Below are 27,809 nucleotides of genomic sequence, written 5' to 3' on the forward strand. Positions count from 1 at the left end.
TTGTGGCTGGTATCTTTCAGACCCTGGTATCAGGCTTAAATGCAGTTTCTACAGCAAAGAAAAGCCAAGAAGCACTTACCCACTTTCCCTCTAGTTATGGAGTTTCATGATGCTCTTGCCAACACCCACATTGAGATCCCTGTCCCTCTCTTCTTGCCCAGAATTCAGGAGAGCTAAGATTAATCATCGGGATTTCTGCTATGTGGAAGGAGATGTATTTAATCCTCATGAAGCTCTCAAGGCAGGGAGTTTAGGCTTAAGTATATCCCTCCACACTCCCTGTTCCCTGGCTAGAGGGTGACTGAACTCCCATGTCATGGCCTCTGGGGAGCATCGACACAATCACCCAGCCCGTCAGCCCCTTCGCACTGGCTACCATGACTTTGGACCTTGCCTTCTCCTTCCTGGAACCCCCTGCCTCCCCTTCTGAAGCCCCCTGCCCACACAGCCTTTGGTATTCTCCCGAGGACATGTTCCATTCCAGCAGCACTGAGCCAGTCTGCCACCATAACCTGGCCACCGTGCTCCTCGCCAGGTGGTTAGGTGGTGAAGGGAGCAGGACTGTAGCCTCAGTGACTCCTGCAGCTCCCTCTTTCCCTCACTTCTCACCTTCCCCTTTCCCAGTAAGAACAAAAACAGAAGGCACTGTGATCGCTGACAGTTAGGTATGTTTTGGTGCTGGGAAATCAGGAAGTGTTCCAGGGAAAGGGAACTACCAGCATGCTGGCTGTGGCCCCCAGGGTGGATCGGGGCCTGGGGGACAGGAGCTGCAGCCCCTGCACTCCGTCTCTTGGGGGAAGAGCCTGCCCTCACCATCAGCTAAGGTCAGCTAAGCTAACTGTTTCCATGCATCAAAGAAGACTCCGGTGTCCCTGTTCCTTCCTAGGCTTAAGACCAATCAGAAACACCAGGACTCTGAGAAAATGTGAGCAATCTAGAGCCCTGGATACGTGTCACCCTCCCTGACAGGAACCTTCGAGAAAGAAATCAGCAAGTCCAAAGTAACAAGTGGTCCAGGAGATATTAAACACCGAGTGTGTCCAAATCCTGGAAGGAAGGGAGGCTGCTTGGGAGCAGTGTTGTTGAAAGTGACTCTGCCAGACACCTGCCCGGTGCCAGCCACGTCTACGTGTGGCCTCACTCAGCCCTTGCCCAACCCTCCAGTGTGTAGGGATTAGGATCCCCATGTCACAGATAAAGCTGCTGAAGCCTCAGGAAGCCAGAGAAGCCGCTCCAGGTCACGTGGCTGTAGGTGTCAGCACTAGGCCTTGAGCCCAGGGGTTCCCTCCCTCCATCCACAGGCTGAAGGTTCATTCTGCAGAATTCCTCCAGGTTCCACTTCCCCGTTTGCACATCAGAAAAACCTGCCCACCCTCCACTGACCCATGACCACCCCTCCCCACGTGTACCCATGCTCAGGCAAATGAGGCTGTCTGCCTTGCCCCTCCTGGCAGTGATGGGACAGGGAGAGGTCCCCACACCTCAGAGCAACTGCCCGCTGGCCCCCGCACTGGTTCAGAGCCAGGATGGTGGCAAGAAGCAGAAACACAGCCCTTCACCTTGGAAGAAAAGATGGCATACTTTAAAGCCCTCCAGACATACCTATTCACACTTGCTCCCCACACCCCTCCAGGCCCACCCTCCACCTCCTCCGTGGCCCAGTGTACATCCATGCTCTGGACAGAGGTGGTGAGCAGAGACAGAAGGAGAGCTCCTATCAGCCAGTAGCAGGGCTAGCTAGGCCTTGGGTCCCTTGGCCTCTGCTCAGCTTCCACCCAGGCCTGGCCTCCCCCCTTGCTACCAGACAAGCATACTGCCCATGAGGAGCTTGAGCCCTGGAATCAGACACCAGATCAGAGTCTGAGCAACCACCGCCAGGTTCCATGGCTTTGGGTGCTGCAGCCTCCTGAACGCAGGTCCTGCCCTGGACAAAGAGATGGGGACCACCCACCTCATAGGAATAGTAGGAGGATTTGATGAGAAGGATGTGTGTCAAGCACCGAGCCCAGTGCCTGGTGCCTGGGAAGCCATCCACGGAGGCACATTGTTTCTGTGATGCTCCACATGCAGTGTGTCAGAGGCTGAGTTGTGCCTGTCTCTCCTGTTGTGCACTGTACCTAGTTCCCCATCCCTTCTCCAAGGCAAACTATTCAGGTGCCCAGTGATACTGAGCCAAACTCAGTCACTGACCCTGAGCCTCAGAGCACCTTTGCCAGTAATTGCTTTATGACTGGGGCTTCCTGGGGGGGGTGCTATGGTGAGTTTGTCACCAGCCAGGAGATGTGATGCCTGCATCTCAGAAACAACATGAAAACAGGATATGGTAGTGATGGTTGAGGTTAGAAAGCTATCTTGTGTGTGGGTTAACCCACCATCTCCACCCTTGATAATGAATATAGAGCTGGTGGGTACCTAAGTCCATCAGCTGGAGGACACCTCTGTTGGCCAGCAGAGAAGAAGGCTACTCATTGGAGTCCTAGCCTTCTCTCTGCTGTGATGAGCTTCAGCAGGTATTTGTCTCTCAGAACTATTTTCCTCACCTAAAAAATGTGGGTGATGGTGCCAGGCCTCCCCCTTAAAGGCATTAGGAATTACCCCAGACTGTGGAGGACCAGGCCCCCCAGAACAGGCACTGCCTGGAGGGGTACTTGGTAGAGATGGTCAGAGCAAGCACTCCCTCCACTCCTGGACCCTGTGCTCCCTGCCCTGCCTCCACCCCTCCTACAGGGGCAGCTCTAGCTCTTCCTGCATCACTAATGCCTCAGTCCAAAATGCCTACTGCAATCAGCAGGGCTTCTGGCTCCCAGGCAGCCCCTGGAATCGGGGTCACCCCCTGCTCACCACGTCTCAATTCAGTGCAGCCGTCCAGGACCTCTAATCCTTCCCACCCCCTGAAGTGTTGGGAACATGGGTGGGAGGGGCAGCGGGGGAGAGACTTAACCCTCAGACCCTGAAGCAACACTCAAGGCAGCCCAGCCCCCTTCCGCAGTCCCCCCACCTTTACCCCATCATGTCTGGTACTTGGGAGCAGCAGAGTCAGGGGTAGGAGCAGAGCAGGGTTGAGGCTGAGAACTTGCACCTCCTGGGGCTGTTATGTGGACAGAACAAAGTCAAGACGTAGAAGTCCTCTGTAACTTATGTGGGCTGTGGCAGCCTCTGTTGCTGGTGATGCTGTATGTCCAGGGGAGGGCTTGGGGAAAGATCTGCTCTCAGGTGTAGCAGATAAGGGCCCAGAGATACAGGGACGATGAGTGACAGAAGACACAGGAAGGTAAAGAAGGTTCCATGGCTGTGCTGTCCTGGGTTTTCCTAAGGTGCACAAGGAAGGGCACAGCCTTTGTGTAGGGAGCCTGGAGAGAGGGCATATAACATAGGCCTGGGGTGGGGCATGGCCTGATGGGTGCCTGGTCCTGTTTGGCTCAGCCTGGCAGGCACCTGGTTAGAGAGAAGCCAGCAGCCCCAGCAGCTGCCCCTCTAAGGTCTTGGTCAGGCAGGCCCCAACCTGGCCCACATAGTGTACTATCCAGGCCTCATGAGTGCTCCTGGAGGGAGGGTGTGATGTGGTGTGGATGGAGAACCGGGCTTGAGGAGGTGGAGTGGCTTGCCCAAGGATGCACAGAGCTGGAGCAATCACCGAGCTAGTGTCCAAGTGCCCCCAGAGCCCTGCTTTGCCCATCACACCACACTGCTTCCCTTGTGGGCATGTGTAGAGGTGCCGCAGGGCCCCTGGCTCCCCACCTCTTCACATCCTCCTTTCCAGGTAGGGACTCTGTCTCATTCCATGGAAGCCAGGGGCTGGCGGCTCCTCTATCAGAAGTGCTAAACTTTTAAGATGAACGCGCAAAGGAGGGTGATGGAAACTCCTAGTTAGAGACCAATTTCTTTTTTTTCTCCCGTTGCTCTTATTTATTTTTTATTTTTTTTGATATTTGAAGCCAATTTAAAGATGATAAAAGTCAGTCTTGTCACCATAGAAAGGGTAGATTTTGTTGAGCAAGGAAGGTCTCGGTCCACGTGGCCTGTATACAGTGGAAGTAGCTGTCCTCATGAGTGCATTTAAGCATGAGTGCAAGACCGTAGGGAGGGTCACATAGACACTGCCAGGCCTGACCTGTGCTCATTTGGACTGGGGTGCGTGTGCCACGCTCCCGCACCTTGCCAACTCACAAAGGACAACTTGCAGTCTCCGTGTGTCACTGGTTCTTGTCCCACTACTGCCATCTTTGGAGCCCCACCCCCAAATGTACCCTGTGCTAAGTGTAGGCATTATCTGAAGTTCTCCCCACGCCTTCCCCAGAGGCAGGTGCCAGTTATGATCCATGTTTCACCAAAACAAAATCAGTTAAAGACATTACCAACTGGTCTCGCCAACTAGTGAGAGCCAGAGCTAGGATGCCACTCTTGTCAATCCAGGCCCCAGAGCCAAACTGTTAAGCCAGGTCTGGCCCACCACCCTGTGCAGTCTCTTTCACTGTTGGTGATTGGTTCTCTCCATTTTGATGAGTGGTTCTGGTGAAACATGAGCCAAAAAGACGACTTGACTTGTCAAGCAGATTGCTAGGATCTAATAAACATACGCAGGTGTCTGACATTTAGAATCACCTCATCCTGTGACCATATTACTGAGGTTACACAAATGTACTTCACATTTTGGTTAGAAGGTTGAAAGCCACAGTGAAGGGGTGATCACTGGTATATTTCATTTCCTTCATAGAGCAGCACCTAGAAGATTACAACTTTAACTTGTTTCCTATGCTCTGAGCCTATAAGTAATCACTTTCAGTATATTCCAAACATACCACATTAAAGTAGAATGTGCCTAAGGATAAACTAGGTTAGAGACTTTAAAAAGCTTTTATTTCTTAGTCACAAAAATCATATGCTCTTTGGTACGTGCGTGTTGGTATTCTATATACAAGGATACATGATTTATATGTGCTTGAGTGTGTCAGGCATTGGACAACTTAGTTCTTAAATGAGCAAACCCACCAAAGAATCCATTTCAGAAATGCCGCTTCGATTCATGATAGTCTTTAACTCTGCACGTTTTCCTAATATTCCGTAGACCCCTGGACTCCTCAGCTGACTAATTTGTTTGGGCCCTCTCATGTTCTTTGGTGTTCCTTCTTCCAGGATTAATCAAAGAGAACAGAAACATCTCTCTCTATAAAGGCCCAACCCCAAGGCAAGACAGAGCCTCATCTCATTTCTATCAGGTGCCTGGTGATTGAGGTCTGAGCCATGCAGCCCAGCACTTACTTTCATGGCTGCTCTAATTTCTCTGCTTCCCAGTGGCCAGAGGAGTCTTCTGAACTGGGGAGCCTGGAGTATCACCTGCCCTCAGGAACTGTGTGGACACGCCCTCCCCCCCACCCCTTTGGCATCCGGTTCCAACCCTGTGAAGGAGAACCTGAGGTCTTAAGGGCCACACATCATTCCCTTGGAGCCAGCATTCTTGGGGATAGAGGAAGGAAAGCCCTTCTAGTTTTTAGAGCTTCCCTGCTGCCACGCCCCCCTCCACCCCCACTGAGCTTTAGGCCTAGGGGTTCAAGAGCAGAGCAGAATGTGTTCATGCCCGAGAAGCAGCGTCCCACACCAGCTACAGCATTCGGTGACTTCTCCATGAGAATGTGCAAGCCATAAACAAAGCCCTCCTCCTCCTTTCCAGAGCACACAGCCGTGCTCCCATAAGTTCCTGAGCAGTTCTCCAAGCCCAGGTAAGGCCTACAGCTGGAACATGTTGGTGGCCTCCACGTTGTGAGAGGCAGAATAGGTCTTAGAAGCATCCTCAGAAGACTTCCATTGACCCAAGACCCCCAGGTAAGGGAGGCAGCCAATATCCTTCATAAGTTTCCAGAAATTCCTCCGAAACTTCAAGCCAACGAAGGCATAGAGCACAGGATTGAGGCAGGCCCGCAGGTAGGCAATGGCCTCTGTGATTATGATGGCATAGTGGAAGCTGGTCATGGTGTAGTGCTCCCATCTTGTGCTACGGATGAGCTTCACAAGGTTGAAGGGTGTCTGTGTCAGCAGGAACACAGCCACCACCAGGAAGATGATCTTTAGAGACTTGTGCTTCTGGAAGCCTCGGGCATGTAGCAGGGTCTTGATTATGACTGAGTAGCATACAATCATGGCCAGCAGTGGCAGAAAGAACCCCAGTGTCATCTGGGTGGCAAGAACTACAGTGGATATGTCCTCGTCGTGATAACCACAGATGAGCTTGTCGAGATAACAGACTTTGCCATAGATGATCTGTGGCAGGGAAACCAGCAGGGAGATCACCCAGATGAGCAAGCAGATGGCCTTGCCCCAGGCCATGCGCTTGGCCTGCTGGTTGTAGGCCTTGGTGGCCTGAACCACGGCAATGAAGCGGTCCATGGTGATGCAGGTGAGAATGAGCATGGACGTGTAGAAGTTCAAAGTGTAGATGCCCAGTAGGGTTTTACACATGACCTTGCCAAAGACCCACTCGTGAATGCTGGCATAGGCCCAAAAGGGCAAAGTACAGACAAACACCAGGTCAGCTAGGGGCAGGTTCATCAGGAACACATCTGTCAGGCTCTTCAGCTTCTGGTAGAAGAGATATATGACAAGCACCAGGGAGTTCCCCAGCAGGCCACAGATGAACACCACCACGTACACGCAGGGCAGAAAGAACTTGTGGAACTCCAGGAAGTGTTTGTGCCCCTCGCTGCTGTCACTGGACGTGTTGAAGAACTCGGAATCGATGTAGTCATCGTCAGCCATGGCATGCGTTCACGTGAACACCTGGGAGGCAAACACAGGGATTATGGTCAGGGCTGAGGGTGATGCCTTCTGCCCTCCTGCAAACCTGTTGCCCCCCTTTAGGGGGCAAACAGGCATCTCTTGAACCTACTTATGTTGTGCCCAGCAACAGCGTGGTCCAGTAGCCTGGAGACAGCCAGTGCCGAGGGGTAACTGCTCAGGCAGGATGAAGAACCCATAATTAGCCCCCTGAATCCTAAGGATCTCACCCACCTGGGAGATAACACATAACTGACCCTGCACATGATCTAGAAAACCAACTGGTCTTGAAACAAAGGTGACCATGTACTAGAGTGGGGGCAGTGCCCTTCTGGAAGTGCAGAACTGCTCCATGGTGGGCAGGCCTGCCTTCCCTACCCATCCTGTGCTTCATTTACTGTGAAATTCGACCCCTGAACTGCTCTTTGTGGAAGCTAAGGCATTATCCCCTTCCAGGGGGCTCCACTGAGGAGACTTATGGAGACCAGAAGGGGCTTGGGGGATGACCAGGACTTTTCCACCTGGGGAGATAGTCCCACCTCTCTTTTCTTGCCCTCCACTGCCTAGATTTAGATGCAAGAGAAGCCAGGCACAGGAAGTGCATGGCTGCCCAGCACTGTGACTGAGCCAGTGGTGGCCAGGGGGTCAGGCAGCTCTGCTCACAGCCCAGCCCAGCTTGCTCTCCATCACCTGGCATGCCACGTTCCACCACCAGGGTCTGGTTTCCTGAAGATTTCCTCATCTTCAGGAATCTTTTAAGATCCCCGGAAGAGACCATTACTTTAGCTTTTGTGACTAGCAGCTTAGATCCAAAGGGTCTCCCTTAACAAATGAAAGATCTGGTTGAAATGGGATGCCAGATGGGTGGGCCACTTGCAGGGGGGCCAGGGCCAGCCTTGCAGAGAGGCTTGTAGCAAAAACCAAACAGCTGCCTTTCTTGCCTGGGGCTCCCAGCCTTTCAAGACCGTCACTTCCCTCTGGCATGGGAGCAGGGTTGGCTGTGGCAGCATGGGCCTTGGGGCTCCAAGCCAGTGACGTGCAGATACCAAGAACCCAGAGGCTCATTTCTGGTGACCCAGTGCCATATCCCACTGGCACCTCAAGGCTTCTCAAGAAAAACAGGCATTTGGTTTAGCAAAGTCAGAATACCAACTGGCCAGATAAGAGCGTATATAAGGAGACATCATGTCTCCTTTTTAATCTAATGGAAGACTTGTCCTGACTGGAGATGTTATCAGCCCTGACGCTACCACCTTGGTCCTCCTGGGGACAGAGCGCCCTTTCTCTCCAAGGAAGGACCTTGCCTTTGGGATTAGATTACTCAGCGAAAGGTCCCTACTCAGACCGCAGAATGTAAGATGTGTAAGGGTGATAGGCTAGCTGTAGTCCTCATGCCCCACCAGCTCTGTGGGCTGCTAGGTTAGGTAGGTCAGATGATGATGTTTATGTTCCTGCTTCACGCAGGGACAAAAACATTTGTTTCACCATTTAGAATATGAAACAGGTGGCTTCACTTTGCTTGAAAGTCATATCAAATCTCCATTATTGCCTGACTTACTCTTGCCACAATTAGCATTGGCTGTTACTATCACAATGAATAGATGACCAAAAGAATGTGAAGTTGATCATGATTCTTAACTTTCTTTGATCATAAACCCTTTGAGAGTCTCATAAAAGCTGCACAAATTTTCCTCGGAGTTAACATGTACCCGCCTGTAGTTCTGAGAGCTTGTGAGCCCTTTGAGTCCCTCCGCCACATAGTCTGTGGAACCTTGAATCCACGATGATGGTGCGCATGGGTGGCTCAGTTAGTTAAGCATCAAACTCTTGGTTTAGGCTCAGGTCATGATCTCAGGGTCGTGAGGGTGTGGAGCCTGTTTGGGATTCTCTCTCTCCTTCTCTCTCTGCCCCTCCCCACCAAAGGAAAAAAAAAGAATCCATAATGAGCTGTGTGATTTTGATTATATATATTTTATAGTATATATTTTAAATACATATATTTCTAAAATATATTTATAATTTGTGTATATACACACGTGTGTGTGTGTGTGTGTGTGTGTGTGTATCTTAAAGTAGGCTCCATACCCAACATGGGGATTGAACCCATGATCAAGAGTCGAATGCTATACTGGCTGAGCTAGTCAGGCACCCCAATTTTGACTGTATTTTTTAAAACATTGAAAAAAATGCACAGTTGAGCAGCAGTTTGCCTTTAGCTGTGAAATTCATAATGACTTATTTCCCTTCTCCCTTTACATTTTTCTGTCTGAAGTTTTTGCTGTGACATATTGGCTTAACATTGAGAAAAGAAAGTAAACAGCTATCTGAGAACCTTTTATAATGCAAAAGAAACAAAAAACAAGAATCAGATTATTCACTGAGCAGATATGGCCAGTGGCTAGACTCTCCCCATCTCCTTGGAAGGCACTACCAGCACCATTAGCTTACAAGCACTTGCAGTGCTAGAACCTCGTTCAGTCGCTTTTACAATTCTCTAATTGTGGTGCGGTTGTGGAATTCGAACCGAGAGCATCGGCCAAGCTCTAAAGCATGGGCATTTTACCCCGTACTTCACTGCAGGCAGGGATCAGAGGACCCCAGCAACCTGAGGTTAGTACCTGCCTTTTAACTCTAAAAATCAGAAGACTCACCAGCAGAGAGGCTCTGTCACTTTGTCCCAGAAATGAGCTTGTTTGAAGTAGTAAAGTCTGCCTCTCTCTCTCTGTGATGTGGTCCGTGTTTCCGTTGACTATCTTCTGAGAGCCCTTGGTTGGTGATCGTAAGATACCCAGCCATCCCCACCCCTACCTTGTACATCAGAATCCACATGACCAGCCTGTACCCATGTAACTTGGGGGAAGATAGGAAGCAGTGGCTCTGATGTTCTGCACTCCCTGCTACCTGGCTGTGGATGTAATCATCTGTCAGGACCTAAGAGGGTTTTTATTTGTAAACTGAAGAGGAGCAACAAGTTGGTCTGGTTCAGGCAGCCCACTGAGGACGGTGGCATTTGTACCCTAACATTATTTCATTCACTAGTCTTGTCTCTTTGGAGCCATTTGGGTCTGGACTGACACAAAGTTCATGCTGTGGCCTGAGTTCTGGGTATGCATGCAGCCCTAACAGGATAGCCACTGCAGCCCCATAAAGTAGGTAATATCCCCATTTTATAGACAGCAACACTGAGGACCCTGGCCAAAATAACAGCCCCATGGGCACACAGCTAAAAACTGGCACATCCAGGAAACAAACCCAGGTCTCTGTCGTTGCCAGAGCACCAGAGGGCTTCTAGGAGATGGGTCAGCCATCTCCTAGAAGCCAGACAGTTTGACGCAGCTTTGCCACCTAAACCCACGTGACTCAGAGTCCTCTGGTTCCCTGACCCAGAAACACTGATGCTTCTGGGGAAGAACACCTGGAAGATAGGAGTCAGAGGAATGCCTGCTGGGGTCTATTCCTCAGCACCTCCCCCAAGCAGAAAAGGCTGCTAAGTAGAGGAGCAGACTCCACTTCTTTCCCAGAAGCAGCTGCCCTTGTGCTGAGTCACTGGGCCTCTGTCCCCTGACTCTGCACCCCATTCAGCCACTTCCTGTCATGGCTGGTGCAAGTCTGCTGGGCATACTGGCTCCTACGGCTCTTCCTAAGGGCAAGGTGTCAGGCACTGGGTGGGCAGCACCCAGCTGTCCAGCCCTCATCCTTTATAGATGAGTAAGCAGAGGGGTCAAGAGATGAGCACACTTGCCCAAGAACATTCATGCCCCTGGAGTCACCCAGCAGCTGTCTGGCTGCAGAGCCAGTGTTCCCTGCACTGCGTGCTGAGTATGGACCTATCCCAGGGGCTCTAGTAGAAACTTTAAAGGCTGCTAGTGGATCTTCAAGGCTTTTTTGAACGAACTAGTTCAAATCCTTCCACCACACTGATACAAACAAATGAGATGTTCCCTGAGGGCAGGAGCCGTGAGGCTATGTAGCGTGTGTGCCTCTGGACATAAGGCAGGTACACACAGGGGCTAACGGATGATGAACAAGTGGATGGGCCAATCCAAATACTGAGGGAGGTAAGCCAAAGCACCCATCCTCTGAAAGAGACTTTTTAAGGCAAGACATCCCTTCGGGGTGAGCCAGCCTTTCATTTGGGAATCTTTTGGGCTTTGAGAGATGAGCTTTTCCCAGGGACAAGCCACCTGTGTCATTTGGGACCCATTCACAGAACAGAGTTAGAACATCCTGAGCCTTATCAAACGCTCATGCGGCCATGCCCTCTGATCTGGGAAGTACAAGCACTCATCCTCCGTGGGAAGAAACAGGCCTCGCCCTGGCCCCTCCACAACTGTGTGCAGCCTTGCAGGGAGGGCGGGGACGCGCATCTGAGAAAGCACAGCTGCGTGGTCATCGTGGTCATCGCCACTCTCCAGCAGGAAGCTCTCCAGTCAAAGACTTGCAGCTCAGTTGGAGGAGGGAGCCACCGCCCATTCTGGAGGCCAGAATCTTATTTCAGTCACTTTACAAAATGCCAGCTTGTCTTTTTTTTTTTTTTTTTTTAATCTGCCCATTTGTAGCACTCAGCATTTTCAAGGGCATTACGACATTACTTTTCTTTGAAACAAAACTCAAAACTTAACGACAACCACCCAATCATATGTTTTAGATTGCCTCTGGAATACTTAACACATTTTCTAAATAGAACTAGGGGAAGAATAGACAGGAAGCAGCGGCCCTGCCCACTACAGGTTTATCTTGCAAGTCAGAGTGCATCAACCTGCTTGCTTTTCCAGAACACCCAACGTTCCAGAACCAGAGCCCTAGATGGACCTTCAGCCCCAGGACCCAGGAATGAGGCAGTCCCTGCCGCTGGCAGAAGCCTAACTGCAAAGCACTGGTGGATGATGGGGGGCCGTGGAGGTTGAATTAGGACCCGAAAGCCTCAGAGAAACAGCCCGACCAGCAGGCGGCTCCGACTAGAGCTGGAGAGGCCTGCACAGTGCCGCCTGGCTGTCGGCTCTGAGGTTGGGCATGCAGGTTTGGGTGTTGTGGTCGGACCATGGTTACTAAGAAATCAGAAATCAAAATACCAGAGGTGCTCTTCATCTCTCGGTTTTTAGGCAAAAAAGGAAGCCCGTGACTGAAAGAACTACCAGGAATTAACTTTTAATAGTAAAATGGGAAAATGCCCCCCAGATGCCACGGGGAGTGTGGTCCGTGGCATGGCTCAGCGCTGCGTTCCAAGCCCGAGCGGCTCACTAGCACCATCTACGGGACGGACCTGTCCCACGTCTACGCTGTCCCACACAGTGGCTGTTGAGCACCTGAGGTGTGGCTGGTGCAACCAAGGAGCCAAATTGTTGGCTTTTTAAAAATTGTGGTGAAGTTAGAGTCCAGGTGACCCCATGAGGCTGGTGGCGGCTGTACTGAGCAGTGACTTGTAAACAGAGCCATCCTCTGACCACGGGTAGAAGCTGGCCTGGGGACTCTGGACCCTGGGTAACTGGGCGAAGCAGCGCTTCTCACCGTGCTCTTAGTGAGGCCAAGAAACAGCCTGAGGAAGGCAGTCTGTCAGCAAGACATTTGGACCTGAGGGGCTTTTTAGGCATCCTTTCTTCTTCAGCCAAACCCAAAAGCCAGAGGATCTGTCCCCCCGGCATTCTGCAGGACTGAAGTTGTACAGTAATTCCATGAAAAAGCAGCTGAGGCATTTTGATTTGAGAGAGGAAGCTATTAAAGAGACCAGGCCAGAGGGGACACCCCACCCCATGACCCCTCATCCAGGCAGGCATGGGCCCCTGGACTGTATGGCTGGGGACTTCCCCACCGTCTGCCTTGTCCCTGGCCACCACTTTATTCTCACTTGGTTCTAAAGTGGACCCTTGGTCATGTGCTCTGTTGGGGGCACGTGGGAAGAAAGCCAGCTCAGCCAGAGCACGTAATCTGGACATTGATTGAGCGTAGACAGCGTGCAGGGTGGGATCCCCAGGGATGCCAAGGTGACCAACCCCAGAGGGACGGGAAGGAGTTGGCCAAACAGACGTGTGCCTTGAGACAAGTTCAGCTCTCCTGACCACAGACAGGCTCAGGGACGGAAACTCAGCAGGAAAGGGTGACATGCCATCAGCGGTCACCATCGCCAGCAGGAGGCTCCAAGGCCCGAGCAAGGGGAGGAGGAAGGGCCCGCCTTGTGCAGTGCATTCGTCTCCACTGCTCAAAAAACGCCCCAATGGCAACAAAAGGAAACGGTTCTGGCAGGAGAGAGGGTGCCCCCTCGTGGCCGTAATTTTGTTCCGTGTCATCCTCAAGCTTGTTTTTTTTTTTTAAATAAATTTATTTTTTATTGGTGTTCAATTTACCAACATACAGAATAACACCCAGTGCTCATCCCGTCAAGTGTCCCCCTCAGTGCCCGTCACCCATTCACCCCCACCCCCCGCCCTCCTCCCCTTCCACCACCCCTAGTTCGTTTCCCAGAGTTAGGAGTCTTTATGTTCTGTCTCCCTTTCTGATATTCCCTACCCATTTCTTCTCCCTTCCCTTCTATTCCCTTTCACTATTATTTATATTCCCCAGGTGAATGAGAACATATAATGTTTGTCCTTCTCCGATTGACTCATTTCACTCAGCATAATACCCTCCAGGTCCATCCACGTTGAAGCAAATGGTGGGTATTTGTCATTTCTAATAGCTGAGTAATATTCCATTGTATACATAAACCATATCTTCTTTATCCATTCATCTTTCGATGGACACCGAGGCTCCTTCCACAGTTTGGCTATTGTGGCCATTGCTGCTATAAACATCGGGGTGCAGGTGTCCCGGCGTTTCATTGCATCTGTATCTTTGGGGTAAATCCCCAACAGTGCAATTGCTGGGTCGTAGGGCAGGTCTATTTTTAACTCTTTGAGGAGCCTCCACACAGTTTTCCAGAGTGGCTGCACCAGTTCACATTCCCACCCACAGTGCAGGAGGGTTCCCCTTTCTCCACATCCTCTCCAACATTTGTGGTTTCCTGCCTTGTTAATTTTCCCCATTCTCACTGGTGTGAGGTGGTATCTCATTGTGGTTTTGATGTGTATTTCCCTGATGGCAAGTGATGCAGAACATTTTCTCATGTGCTTGTTGGCCATGTCTATGTCTTCCTCTGTGAGATTTCTTTTCATGTCTTTTGCCCATTTCATGATTGGATTGTTTGTTTCCTTGGTGTTGAGTTTAAGAAGTTCTTTATAGATCTTGGAAACTAGCCCTTTATCTGATACGTCATTTGCAAATATCTTCTCCCATCTGTAGGTTGTCTTTTAGTTTTGTTGCCTTTTTTTTTTTTTTTTTTTTTTTGGCTGTGCAGAAGTTTCTTATCTTGATGAAGTCCCAATAGTTCATTTTTGCCCTTGTTTCTCTTGCCTTTATGGATGTATCTTGCAAGAAGTTGCTGTGGCCTGTGTTCTCCTCTAGGATTTTGATGGAATCTTGTCTCACATTTAGATCTTTCATCCATTTTGAGTTTATTTTTGTGTATGGTGCAAGAGAGTGGTCTAGTTTCATTCTTCTGCATATGGATGTCCAATTTTCCCAGCACTATTTATTGAAGAGACTGTCTTTCTTCCAATGGATGGTCTTTCCTCCTTTATACTTTCAGGGATCATTTCTATAGTTTGTTACTCAAGCTTGTTTCTCATCCTTTGACGGCTGGAAGCAGTTGCTCTTACGCTGCATCCCATGGTAAGGTACCCGTTTTACCCAACTACACAGGGTGCGCACGTCCATGTAGCACGAAGGCAGAGCAAGAGCCCCGCGAAGCGGTACTGCCCTGACCACATGCAGTATGCTACTGCTTCGGCATTTTCCATTCGATTTCTTCTAATGTGAGTCACAACTTATGAAGCTGATTCACGAACCCCACAATGGGCCACAACCCACAGTTTGAAAAGCCATCAAGAAGAAACCTCTGTGCCCTTCATCCTTAAACTAGGGACAGCATCACCGACCCCTGCCCACCCTGCTTCCCACCCCACCCTCCTTCCTGTGCAGGACCTCAGCCTAGGCCTGCAAGGGCTGAGGACCTATCCTCGGAAGCACGTACTGGCTGGTCATCAGGGCTTGTCTGTCATCGTCGTCGTGGCCAGAGAGGGGGAGCTGTAGGAGGACAAGGAGTGACAGGTTAGGACATCGCTGGAAAAGCAAGAGGCTTCAGAGTTTGTTTTGTTCTATCGGATGTCATTTCTCTTTCTCTCAGTCGGTATTTGCACTTGGCACAAGGATGAAGACAAATGGCCTGAGGCAGGCCCAAGTGGCCTGGGGCCTGCCCCGGCTCCTCAGGACCCCACATCCATGGCCACCAAATGGGGGGTTGTGTGGTTGATCCCCTGAACAGCCTCTCACATTGACGTTCTGTGATTCTCTTTCTCCCAGGAGAAGGATGGGGGATGTAGAAGCCAGTGGTCTCAAGAGCCATGGAAGGAGGTGGGCAAGGAAGACGTCAGGGGGTGAAGGGGCTGGGCCAGGGAGGAAGAGGGGCAGTGAGGGACTAGGCTTCCCCTCCATGGCAGCAGGCGAGTCAGGCATGTTCTTGCTGTACCTTCCCTGGGAAGAGCGGAAAAGGCCGAGGGAGGAACCTTTTCCAGCCGAGCCTGTAGTTCGGAGTGGAGCCTGGAATCCACCTGGTTCCGTCTCCTCCTCCCATGTGGAGAAGAGAGAACAGGCCTCAGAGGAGGGAAGGGCATGCAGAGTCACAATTAGTCATAAAGCCAAGACTGGAACCACCTTGGGGTGGCAACCCCACCAAGAGCCACACCGCCTCTCCTGCCCTCTGGAGCCCCGAGGAGCTCCAGCTAGACACGTGGAGCCCCCACCGCTCAGCCCCTGGAGGGCTGGATGTTCATGAAGACGACAGGCTCTCCTGTTTATCTTGGACTGAGGGGGACTGTGCACAGAATGTGCACACCCAGTGCCGGCTGGGCAGCTGGGTGCCAGTGAGCAACTGGTTATCTAGGCAGCCTTGCTGGCTCCCCGTGCCGGCCTCCACCCCCACCCCCTCACAGCGGCGCCCTGAGAACAGTCTCACCCCCAGTGGCCTCAGCCCTGCAGCAGACAGGGACGAGGCCAGGACAGGGAGCTAAATGGCAGGAGGGCTGCGGGCCTGCTGGTCAGTGGGCATGATGTGACGTCTGTGCCACTCCAGTGAAGCCCCGTCTTGCACTCAGAGGTTTCCCCAGAGGACAGAGGCCTCTCCCTGGGCGGTACCTGTCCTCCTCTGGGCAGAGAGGCCTTAGAAGTTAGCGGTGGCTGTGCTGCTAAGCCAGCATCTGCTGCTCCACGCTCCACGCGTGACTCCAAGTCTTCATCCTCCAGGGATCCAGCCTCGGTTCTATCCTCGACTTTGTCAACATGCCTCTGCCCCTTCCTGAATTTCCACACTAACGTTTTACACCCCCACGTATACCACTTAGCAAGTAGCACATACGTTGTTTGGCTCCTGCAAATGACACCGGCCAGCCCGCAGCATGCCGGTCCTGTGAGGTAGGGACACCTCAGCTACAGCCCCTGCTTCCAAAGGGCACTCAGTCTAGGAGAGAGAGGACTCAAAAAGAGATAAGTAAGGCCCTGCGTGACCAAGGCTGTGACAGGAGTGGGAGGAGCATGCAGGGTGGGAGCAGGCCGCAGATGCCTGTGCATGAGCGAGCCTCTGGTGAAGCTGCCTGTCCCAGACTCAGGGTGCAGGACCGTTCATGCAGGTGCACTCCCGAGTCCTTGCAGATGTTCCCATCCCCACAGTTGAGTGACGGCCAGGACAGGCTTGGGGGAGACTCGCTGAATTTTGCCACCTCTGAACTACCCGTGGGTGCTCAGCCGGTGGACCTTCAGGTCCTGTGAGGTCCTACCAACGGAGTGTGGAGCCTTGGCCTGAGACACAGGACGTAGACTGGTAGACTATCTGCAGCCCCTCCCGTGGGCAGGTTGTACATCCCTACCCCTTGGTGTCCGTACCTCTCCCTATGGAAGGAGGAGCCCCCATGGCAGCGGGCTTGGCCATGGGACGCTCTGGCAGTGAAATGAGCAGCAGTGTGCTGGGAATCACTTCCAGGCAGAGGTGGTAGTTGCCGCCTCCAGCAGAAGTTCTGTGAGCCTTAGGGTGCAGCTGCTGAGCAGTCTTGAATTTCTGATGTCCCAGAGATGGTACGAGGGTAGGTCCTGAGCTCACCTGAGTGCAGGAATTGGCTGGGAATCCTGCAGAGCCCATCCCAGGCGCGGCTCTGGGTGGCACGCCATGCAGTCCAGACATGCTGTCATTTGCGGGCACAAGTCAAGGCCGCACTCCGGGTGGAGCTGTGAGCTTGGTGCCCGAGTGGGTGCGAAGGCGGTGGAGGGGGAGCCGTGCGAGCACGAGATCCGGATGCCTGCTGCCGGCCTCTGACCTTGCCTGGGCCGCTCTGTGTGCCGAGAGCACCTTCTTCCAGCTGTGTGTGCGTGTGCTGCTGACTCAGACGGAGGGCGTTTGCGGGGTGGGGCTCGTGCCCGCATCGGTGTCCTGCCCAGCCCCCACTCCAGTGTGGACCTGGGCCGACATCGCCGGGCACTTCACCGGTGGGTGGGGTGGAGCAGGACTGAGTACGCTCCGTTCCCTCAGGGCCTCAGGCGTCGAATGAGTGTCCCCAGGGCCAAGCTGGTGAGAGCCCAGGGGTACCTGTCGCAGGTGGGAGGGGGACAGTTTGGGGCACGTTGATCTCACCCCAGAGACGTCTGGGAAGGGGGTTATTGTGACATTTTAGGAAGAAGCTGTGCTAGGTGGGAGATGTTCTTTATTCACACTTAGACCCTGGGGCAGATAATTCTTCCTTTCTGGACTAAGCTTCCTCTGAGCAGAGCACCTCGAGCTGGTTCAGCTTGACGCCCCAGAGATGACAGACGCTGAGCCAGACATGTGGGGCTCTGGCAGGATGCGCAGTGAGCTGGAGTCGGGGTGTGGGGCTCTGGCCTCCATCTCAGGAGCCGCCTGGGCCCCCGTGTCCCTGTCCTTGAAGGGGACCTGCCGTCTCTGTTCCCAGAGTAAGCAGTTCAGTAGGAGTTTAAAATGTTCCGTGATCAAATAAATACAGGAGCGCTAGGGTTCAAGTCCAGTAGATGTCCTTGCTGCCTTCCTAGAGCCTCGACCTTCCTGTCTAGTGTGCAGGGGCTCCGTGAGGGGGAGCGTGTGGGGCCCTCCGCCCCGGCCCTGGTGTTCCATGGAGCGCCGTGGGAAGCACGCTGTGTCCGCGCTGACTGGGTCATGAGTGAAAGACGACGTGTGGCGTAGGCCCACTCTCTGTCCATGGCTTTGTCCCACTGCTCCCCCTTGGCCCATGCTGTTTCCTGGGGGTCTGTCCTTGTCCCCCAGAGATGAGCCAGAGCAGGCTTGGCTGGCCAGGCAGGACCCCAGGGTGCTGCTGACCGTACTCCACTGGCGTGGGGTAGGAGGGTGGCCTGAGTTGTGTGCAGCCCCTCCCCACACCCACGGGAAAGACGCTGGGGAAGTCACGGCAGCCCCATTGACTTTTCCCTGTCCTGCCTGCTTGGGCCGGGCCCCTGTGCCAGTCCCTGGAGAGCCTGCCAGATGCCCTCTTGTGGCCTCTGTGACCAAAGGATCCCATGCATTCTGCGGTTGGCTACTTGACCCGGAGGCTGCGGACCCCAGGGTGTGGGACCCTGCATGCTGATGACCAAATGGCTGTGCCTTCTTGTGTATGACATTTCAGGGATACCATGTCAACCTCGCTCACCCCTGAGGACACTGAAGACATGCCGCTGGGACAGGATGCCGAGATCTGCTTGCTGAAGTCCGGAGAACTGATGTAAGTGACAGGTGTCGTCCCCATCCCCCCCCCCCCCCCCCCCCGCCTCCTGCCCCTGAGCTGGACGCCCTAGGGCATCACTTCTGGGGAAGAGCTGGAAGCCCTCAGAGGCTCTGACGTGGCACTGATAGTGGCTTTCAGTCTGTGCTTAAAAAAAAAAAAAAGTACAATTTATATACAGTAAATTCCCCCTCTATGTGTACGATGCTTAGATTCTGACAAATAATACAGTATAATCACCAGTCATCCTGCTGAGCCCCACGCCAGATTCAGCCAGGGGCTTCTATGATCTCAGGGGCCTCAGAGCCCAGCTGGCTCCACGCCCCAGTGTGACCCAGAGTGGGGACACAGGTCTAGGATAGGTCAGTGTCACCCCCGTGTGACCACAGTGATGCCAGAGAACAGTTCCCTCACCTTCAGAAGCTCCCCGTGCCCCCTAAGCCATCCCTTTCTCAGGCCTGTGCCCTGTGTTCTTCTTTTTTTTAAATAACTTTGTTTTGTTTTCTTACTGTAAGAGCAGTCCATTTTCATTGTATAAAATAGGAAAAGACAAGCAAACCACTTCAGTGTATATAGCCTTCCAGTTTTTAAAAATACATATCTACATAATTTTCAACACAAAATATTCTACATCTCATTTCATAGTTTATTTATTTATTTGAGAGAGAGAAAGAGAGCATGAGTAGGGGAGAGGGGTAGAGGGAGAGGCAGACTCCCCGATGTGCAGAGCACCCGACGCAGGACTTGTTCCCAGGACCCTGAGATCGTGACCTGAGCCAAAGGCAGACACTTAACTGAGTGAGCCACCCAGGCACCCCCACCCCCATAGTTTTTAAAACTTACCACTGCATGAGTATTTTCATGTATCCTATTCTTTTTCTCCTGTGGTGTGTCTAATACCTGCATAATGGCTTAATAGTCACTGACTAGATTCACTCAATCACTCACAGATACTCAGCACCTAGCAGGCGCCAGGTATGTTCTGGGTCCTTGGAGTATGTCAGTTAGCAAAACAAAGATCCCTGCCTTCATGTTTAGTTTATATCCCAGCAGGGGTGGACAGACAATAAACATAAGTAAACAAGTGAATCACATAATGTGCAACAAGGTGTGCTTGCTGTGGGAAAGAAACAAAGGAGGATGGAGAGGGTGGAATTTGTAATTTTAAATAAAGTGGCACTAAGAAAGTAAAGACTGGAGGGAGTTGCTGTGCAGCTCTGTGAGGGAACAGCACTGAGGCAGAGGGAACAGGCAGTACAAAGGCCCTGGGGCAGAATGGCAGCTGGCATGTTCAAAGAACAGGGAAAGGGCCAGTGTGACTGAAGCAGAGAGATTGAGAGAAACTGAGTCAGAGAGGGAAGGGGGCCCTTGTCACATCAGGGCCCCGTTGTTTGCTATTGACAGGACTTTGGCTTTTAATCTGAGGGAAATGGGAGCCCCAAAATGAGGTTTGGAACAGAATGACTTAATCTGATTTACATTTGAAAAAAGATCGTTCTAGTTGCCATGTGGAGAATGACTAGGGAGTGACAAGGACAGAATTGGGGAAACCAGGAGAATTTACATTAATGATGTGGGTCCTGTAGATAGTGGGCTCCTTTTATTTAAAGTTATATTTGAGGGGTGCCTGGGTGGTTCAGTCATTAAGTGTCCAACTCTTGACTTCAGCTCAGGTCACAATCTCAAGGTCATGGGATCGAGCCCGACATTGGGCTCCATACTGGGCATGGATCCTGCTTAAGATTGTCTCCCTCTGCCCCTCCCTCAATTTGTGTTTTCTCTCTCTGTCTCTGTCTCTCTCTCTCTCTTAAAAAGAAAAAAAGATTTGAGCAGAGATGGCAAGGTGTTGATTTGTTTTTATTAACCTCTCCTTTGGGAAGACTGAGTATCATCCTTTCAGTGAACAGATGAGGTCTAGAAAGGTAAAAAAAAAAAAAAAAGAAAGAAAAGAAAAGACTAAAAGTACAATCTAAATGACTGGATATGAGGGAATGTAAAATTATAAAATGGCACGGCATTGGTAGGGTGTTCTATCAGGGTGACTGCGCATAGGGTCGTGCAGTAAGATTCACTCCTTACAAGAAAATAGACCCTTTGACTAACTCTCAGATTCTTGAAAATTGTGAATGTTGGACAAGGCTTTTTGTACATACTTAGAAATAAAACCTAAATCAACACATGGGAAAATGTTAGGTTGAATTAAGGCTTCACAAAAGTGGAATGACTTTGCCAGGGCTGCTCTGTAGGGCATTTTGGATTTTTTCGTCCTTGATTACTCTTCTTACTAGCACAGCTTTGGGGGATATTTCCATCCATCTCCACAGCTTTGAAGGCCGACGGAACTCGGCCCCGTAACCTACTTGCTGTGCAGTCATGGGCTAGTTACCTAACCTCTCTGAGCTTTAGCTTCCGCTGCTGCCTTTAGGGGAGCAGTAATAGATTTTGACCACAAGAGGCAGTTTGGTGTAGCAGACAGGTGATGGCTTCTTATCAGCGCCCCGGGGACCTGGACCAGGTTTCTTTTCTTTCTTTTCTTTTCTTTTTTAAGATTTTATTTATTTATTCATGAGAGACACAGAGACAGAGAGGCAGAGACACAGGCAGAGGGAGAAGCAGGCTCCTTGCAGGGAGCCCGACGTGGGACTCCATCCTGAGTCCCCAGGATCAGGCCCCGGCTGAAGGCGGCGCTAAACCGCTGAGCCACCCAGGGCTGCCCTGCACCAGGTTTCTTAACCTGTTTGAATCTTGGCTTCCTTGTGTGTAAAATGGGAGTGTCATGCTCCCTCCCGTAGCCGTGGTGCTAGCACAGGAAGCCTGCGAGCAGAGGGCCCTGGCGTAGTGGCTGCCACCTTCCCGGTTCACAGTTGAGGGGAAGAGACTCACCCAAGGCCTCTCCCTGCTGAGGTGGCACCCTCCCCTGAGGCTGTCCTGGTGACCCGCGCCAGCGTGCTCTGTACAGGAGGGGGCGCTGCTCGGTCAGGAACCAGCCGCAGCAGCTCTGCTCCCATCCAGCTCATCCTCGGGCCCTCCCCACACCTGTCAGCGGATGGGCAGGGTTGGCCCTGTTTGCAGGGGAGGAACCTCAGGCTTCCCGGGGGTGAGACTCCGCAGCAGACAGGTTCCAGGGCAGGTCCTGGAACCCGTTTAAGAAAAATCAGGGTGCCCCTTTGGAATCTACCAGCAGGCCCTAGATATCCACTGAAAAGAGGGACAGCCGGGAGGGCTGGAAGTTTCTAATGATGGCTGTGCTTCCCACCCCTGGGCGCGTGGAGCACCTCGGGCCGGCCTTCACCTCCAACAGCCCTATGGGTACGTGCCAGCCCCACACAGGCAGGGATTGTCATCCCTGTGGTTTACTTCTGTGTCCCCGGGGCCAAGAACCATGCTAGGCACACAGTCAGGGCTCATACTGTGTGAGCTGCACATCCAGGTTTCCACCACAATTAAGCCTGTCTGTCAAGGTAACCCAGGGGTTGGCCTCCCAGGAGCCTCCAGGGCTTCTGGCCACCTCTGAGGCACAGATGACCTGGCCAGCGGACTCAGGGCCCTCTCTGCATTTGGATCTTAGGATAAAATTACCCCTCACGGTAGAAGAGATCGCCAACTTTGGGGAGAGCAACAGGGAGCTGTTTGTGCGGTCCAGTACCTACAGCCTCATCCCTATCACCGTGGCTGAGGCAGGCCTCACCATCAGCTGGGTCTTCTCCTCCGACCCTAAGAGTATCTCCTTCAGTGTGGTCTTCCAGGAGGCAGAGGACACACCGTTGGATCAGTGTAAGGTAAGGACGGCTCCTATGCTTGCTCATACAGCAGGGTGCTCGGGCGGACCTCTCCTACTGCGGGGCTGTAGCCACCCCACCTTCTGCTGGGCAGGACTCACCTGGAATGTTTGGGCTGCAGCTGTGACAGGGACACAGAGGAAGGCAGGTGGGAAAGCCCTCTGGGCTGCATCCCATGCAGCAGCCGAAGCACCTGGTCTTGGCCAGCTTGGGGAGGGAGGGACCTGCAGGCTAGAGAGGTCTGAAGGTGCCTGAAGGTTGCTCCTGGGTCAGACAGCTTCCCTCTGACCTTGGGACAGATCACTAGAGAATACAGATTTGGGATCCCTTTTTTAACAGCCTTGGAGAACCCGAACAGGAGAGCCCGAACAGGTCACCATTAGAAGGGTTATGAGCTTGGGGTGTTTGGCGTCTCACCTCAGAGACCTCAGTAGACATACCTAGACATTGTGTCACTTGGGTGGTGGGGCTTGAAGTCTTGGTGGCATATCTCAGTTCATAAGCGTGGGATGCTGATGATGGCCTGGACCATGGGTCCCAATCTTGGCTACACATTAGAAATGCCCACCTCCGAGGCCATGCCACACTGCTCAATCAGAAGCCCTGGGGCTGGGACACAGGCATCCCAGGTAAGTCCAGTGAGTGACTAAGGTTGAGAGCCATGGGCCTGGCTCATGGGGTTGGAAACCAGAGAAGATAAGATGGGGTGGGATCCAGAGCCCGGGAGAGAAAGTCGAGCAGGATTCAGTGGGAGGCTGACTCAGCATGAGGGAAGGGGGAGCTGGTTTGGGTAGAAACTCAAGCCCCATTTGAATCATTGTGGGTGGGGGGACTGGAAAGGATAGACAGGAGCTTAGAGTGGACCTCAGGCTGCTGCCCCATGCAGAAACCTTCATGCTCCAGAGATGGCAGGAAGCAAGGTGGGGGAGAGCAATTTGAAGTCACGTAGAAGGAGAGTCTTGTGTGGTCTGTGTGCAAATATCCCTGAGTCCCTCCTGCATGTGGGCTGCTGGCTGCAGGGGGCTCTCAGTGAGGGCCGGGATGGATGGCGGGGAGCTGGCTAGCTCTCCTGCCATCTCTGCCCCATTGGTACTGCTCACTGCTATAGAGACTGCTTTGTCATTTTTGTCCTCTTCAAATTCACTCCTAAAATTGAATTCTAACCTCCTTGAGGTGGCCTTGTTTTGTGGAGTTTCGTGTTTATTCTTATTTAGAAATCACTCCACCCCCCCTTCCCTTTGGGGGCGGAGCTCATGGCCACACCACATACCCAGCTTGGAGCCCTTCCTTCCTGAGGTTCCAACTCTGCCCCCAGGAGGTCCTGGGCTTGCGGTGTGGGAGCAGGTGCAGACACAGCCCCCGCCAGCTGCATGCAGGGAGGGTGACGTGGGCCAGGCCTCAGTCCTCCTTTGCAGATGAGGTAACCGTAACCTGTGTGCTTGTCAGCCCCACACTGACCAGGACCTTGCCGCCAGCCCCCTGGCTGTTCATCCTCATAGGCCCAAGGCCTTCCAAGTAACAGCACCACTTCCTCCCACATTAGACACCAGTGGGTGTCGGTGGCAGGGAGGGGGAACTAAATCCCGTGTCCAGGCCTTTGCCGTGCCTGCTGCCCACATGTGGCCAAGCCTTGGGCCTCGCCTTTCTCGGTCACTCACCCACCAAATCCTCACAGCCCTGGGTTCTCCTCCATGTGGTTCCTCCCAGGATTCAGGGCTCTAGCTTGGAGACCTGGAGGAGGAGCCTTCCTCATCTGCAGCTTCCAGGTGGTCTCTGGGGCTCAGAACTACCAGTGTGTTTCTCAGAGGGGACGCCAGGGGGCAGAAAGAGCCCATTTGCGGGGGGCAAGCAAGAAGGGGGATCAGGTGCCCTCAGCCTTCATAAGCCCAGCATCACCAGCCACCATGGAGTGGGTGTTATTTCTGCCAGAATGTCTCCTGGACAGACATCAGCCTAGGAACCTATTCCCAGATGCGCATCCTCCGCATCTGTCTGGGGGCCTTCCCTGTGGGATCCCCTGACCTGCCTGAGCCTTACAGGAAACCATGTACAGAACTGATTGAAGCACTCGGGTGTGATTATGGAGGTGTAGATACAAGGGACTTAGAGTCTGCTCACAGCCATCTGCTGAGCCTCTGCTAAACCCTGGGCTCTGTTGTTTGCATCAGAGCTAGAGAGAGAAGGGACAACGTGGGATCCACCCTTGAGGAGATCCACCCTCTAGTGAACAGATAACCACGATTCCAGATAGAGAGTGTCGTGCTGGGGGAGGGGAGGCACCTGGGGGACAGCCATCAGGGGAGGAGCCTTGGGCCAAACCAGGAGACACCCCGGGTAGAGGAGCCACACTGAAAAGGCCAGCCCCATTTCTGGAGGCACCCAGCAGATATTTCCCCGCCCCCGGTGCTGCCTCCTCTCCAGAGGGCTTCCTTCCAGAGGTCAAGGTTGTGTCTCAACACTGAGATTAGAGATTGTGACTTTGGGAAGATGCTTGACTGAAGAAACTGTCCATCAGAGTCTTGAGGCTGCCCATGGGCGTCTGCTGTCCTGAAGCCTGGGGATGGAGCAGGGAACAGGACCCAGGCCCTGCCCTCTCTCTGGGCAACGGACCCCTGTTTGGCCAGAGAAACTGGACAGCCTGCCTGGGGCCATTGGGAATCAGAGGAAGAACCAGGACTGGGAGCAAGAACCCTTGACTCGGTGTTTGTTAGACAGCGTTATTGAGATATAATTCATATGCCAGATAATCGACCCACTTAAGATACACAGTGCATTCACAGCGTTGTGTAACTGTTGCCACTCTAATTTGAGATCATTTTCATCATCCCCAAAAGAAACTGTACCCACTAGCAGTCACTTTCCAACCTTCACCCCCAGCAACCACCAACCTGTTTGTCTATGTAGCCTTTTATGACTCACTTCTTCCACTGAGCCTAGAACCCTTGCTTTGTACAGAGCCCAGGGCCATGGGAGCCCATCTGAATATCAATAAAACCATTTTGGACTGTCTTGCTGACACATGACATGAATCAGGGCACCGCCATACGGGCACTGGAGGCTGGGGGGAGGAGCTCCCAGAGCCCACCCAGCAGAGACCTGCCTCAGGTTTATTCCAGAGACCCCCATCATCTTCCCACCACCTCATCTGTGTGAGCTTTGGCACCTGAGAAAAATCTCATAGATTTTGACCCTGGTGGGAAAAGCAGAGCTGAGATGAATGAAAGGTCTGTGGTGCAGAATGTTTTAAGGAAATGAAGCATATTGTTTTAAACGTACTTTCCTCAGAAGACACCCTAACAAGCTCTCTGTTGTTGCTCTGCAATCAAGGTAGTAAATGCTGAGGTTGAGGTGTGGGGTGCCCAGACACCCTTGTATAAACAGCCAGCCTTCCTATCTAGTGGCTCCTTAGAGTGCTAGCTGGAGTGTCCAGGGTCAGAATTCTTAGGTTACAGATCATGGAAGCAAACCCAAACTCTCAACCTCCCAGAATTCCCAGTCCCCGGTGGAATTTGAACACACTAGAACATTAGTGGAATTTAATGAGACCACCTGCAGAAGTGGCTACCCCAAGTCCTACCCACAGTAAGCTCCCCATGCATTTTTTCCCCTCCAAGCTTGTTTTGGGCTCTACTCCCTCACCACCACCAGCTCCCAACAAGAGCACATGTACGGTGGTGTCAGGAACGTGCTGTGCATGCTCTCTCCCATGCCTGTGGGGTCTCGGTCTGATTTTTTATTTCTCTTTGATCCATGTGCTATTTAAAACTGTTACTTAGTTTACAAATATCTTTATTTTCCAGAGACCAATTATTTCTAATTTCATTCCCTTGTAGTCAGAAAACAGACTGTGTAACTTGAATCCTTTTAAATATGAGGTGGGCTTTTTTTTTTTTCTTTTCCAATGGCCTAGAAGGTGGCCTACCCAGGTGTCCCCAGTACACTCAAAAAGAAGGTGTGTCCTGCTGTAGTCAGGTGGAGTATTCCATAAATGTCAGTTGGATTGAGTCCATTGATACTATTCTTCAAGTCTTCCATCTCCTTATTGAGCTCCTGTCTGTTATTCCATCAGTCATTGAGGGGTATTGAAATATCCAACTGTTAATTATGAATTTACCGATTTCTCCTTGTAGTTCTACTACTTCTTGCTTTGTGTGTTTGAAGCTCTCATTAGGGACATAAATGTGAAGGACTGGTCCATCCATCTTGATCCATTAACATCCCTGTCATTATGAAGTTATCCCTGGCCACATCCTTTGGTACCAAATCTATTTTGTCTGATATTAATATAGTCAATCCAGCTCTCTTTTGATTAGTGCTACCCCAACATATCTTTTTATGTGCTTTGACTTTTAACCTATTTGTATCTTTATATTTAAATTGTTGTTTCTTATGGGGTTGGGTTGGGTCAACCTGATAATCTTTGCCTTTTACTTGGGATGTTTAGACTATTTATATTTAATGTACTTAGTAATCAGCTTCGGCTTGAGTCTGTCATCGTACTGTTTGTTTTCTGTTGATCCCATCTATCTGTTGCTCCTTTCTCCTTTCAAAGTGGTGAGCTGGGGCAGCTGCAGGCCTCACCTTGTTCTCTCAAAGATCACTGTCCTCCATTGCCTGATGTCCAGTGTCTTGTGTATTTTGTCTATTCTTGGTTATCTCTTGAGAGATCAAATCTTAGCTCTTCTCCCATGTCTTTGAATATGTTTTCCCTTCTCCCTGGGACAGCCAGAGCTCCCTCCAACTACCTAACTTGTCCAGGCTCAGCGTAGCCTCCTCCAGGATGCCCCCCCCCCCCCACTACCGCACAGCTGCAATGGGCAGCCCTCCTGGTTCTCCCCTCATGACATGCTCACTGTTATAACTGAATGTTTCCTTATCTGCTGTCTCTGTTAAACCACAAGATCTTTGAGGGCAGAACGTTGTGGAAACTTACTTTACTTTGGGAACTCTGGCCAACACGTAGGGTTTCAAGAAATGTGCCTTGGTATTCAAGTGTAAGTTGAAAAACCCATCACATTTTTATGAGCATTTTGGATTCAGTCCTTTTGTACAGGGCAAAAAATGTTTCAAGGGAATGAACAACTGAATTTCACAAAGCTATATTTCTGAGAGTGGAGCTAGCACTTAATTTTGCAAAGAATAAAAATGCTCACTTGTGGGGAAGCTTGCCACATTAGGAGCTTGAATCAACGAGGTGTTAACTGTGGTCTCTAAAGTCTCTGGTCTGTGTGACCACTTATGTGTAGTCAGTCCTGCGTGAATGGCCTAAGGGTGCTTTCTGAGACAAAACCCACTGGGGTGTTTATCACCTCTAAAATCTTTTAAAATCTTGGTTGGCTCTGTCTTATTTTCCTATGTCCTCATTTCCTATCATATGCTCTACTGACTGAGTCAGCCAGGTACCCCTCCATATCTTTGGTTTTAAACTTTCCCTCATGGGAAAGGTTGGCCA

At 51.8% G+C, this 27,809-nt stretch overlaps 2 protein-coding genes across 6 annotated transcripts in view; one reads left to right on the plus strand and one right to left on the minus strand.

Moving 5' to 3' along the window:
- The window catches only part of FYCO1 (FYVE and coiled-coil domain autophagy adaptor 1), a 73,690-nt gene that overhangs the window by 39,321 nt on the left and 6,560 nt on the right, over positions 1-27,809 (plus strand). For 4 of the 5 annotated variants that reach the window (XM_072786516.1, XM_072786517.1, XM_072786519.1 and 1 more), the window contains exons 15-16: positions 18,483-18,578; positions 22,147-22,357. In XM_072786516.1, the coding sequence (XP_072642617.1) occupies positions 18,483-18,578; positions 22,147-22,357 (307 nt within the window). Of the gene's footprint in view, positions 1-5,133; positions 8,788-18,482; positions 18,579-22,146; positions 22,358-27,809 lie in introns of those variants that run through there. The other variant, XM_072786520.1, reaches the window with a different exon arrangement.
- Positions 5,583-9,552, minus strand: CXCR6 (C-X-C motif chemokine receptor 6). The gene is made up of 2 exons (XM_072786521.1): positions 9,420-9,552; positions 5,583-6,771 (listed from the first exon to the last, which is right to left on the minus strand). The coding sequence occupies exon 2, from the start codon at positions 6,748-6,750 to the stop codon at positions 5,725-5,727; it is 1,026 nt and encodes a 341-aa protein (XP_072642622.1). The 5' UTR covers positions 6,751-6,771; positions 9,420-9,552; the 3' UTR covers positions 5,583-5,724.

This window comes from Canis lupus, chromosome 19 (genome assembly GCF_048164855.1).
Source record: "Canis lupus baileyi chromosome 19, mCanLup2.hap1, whole genome shotgun sequence".
In the NCBI taxonomy this organism is placed as follows: domain Eukaryota; kingdom Metazoa; phylum Chordata; class Mammalia; order Carnivora; family Canidae; genus Canis; species Canis lupus.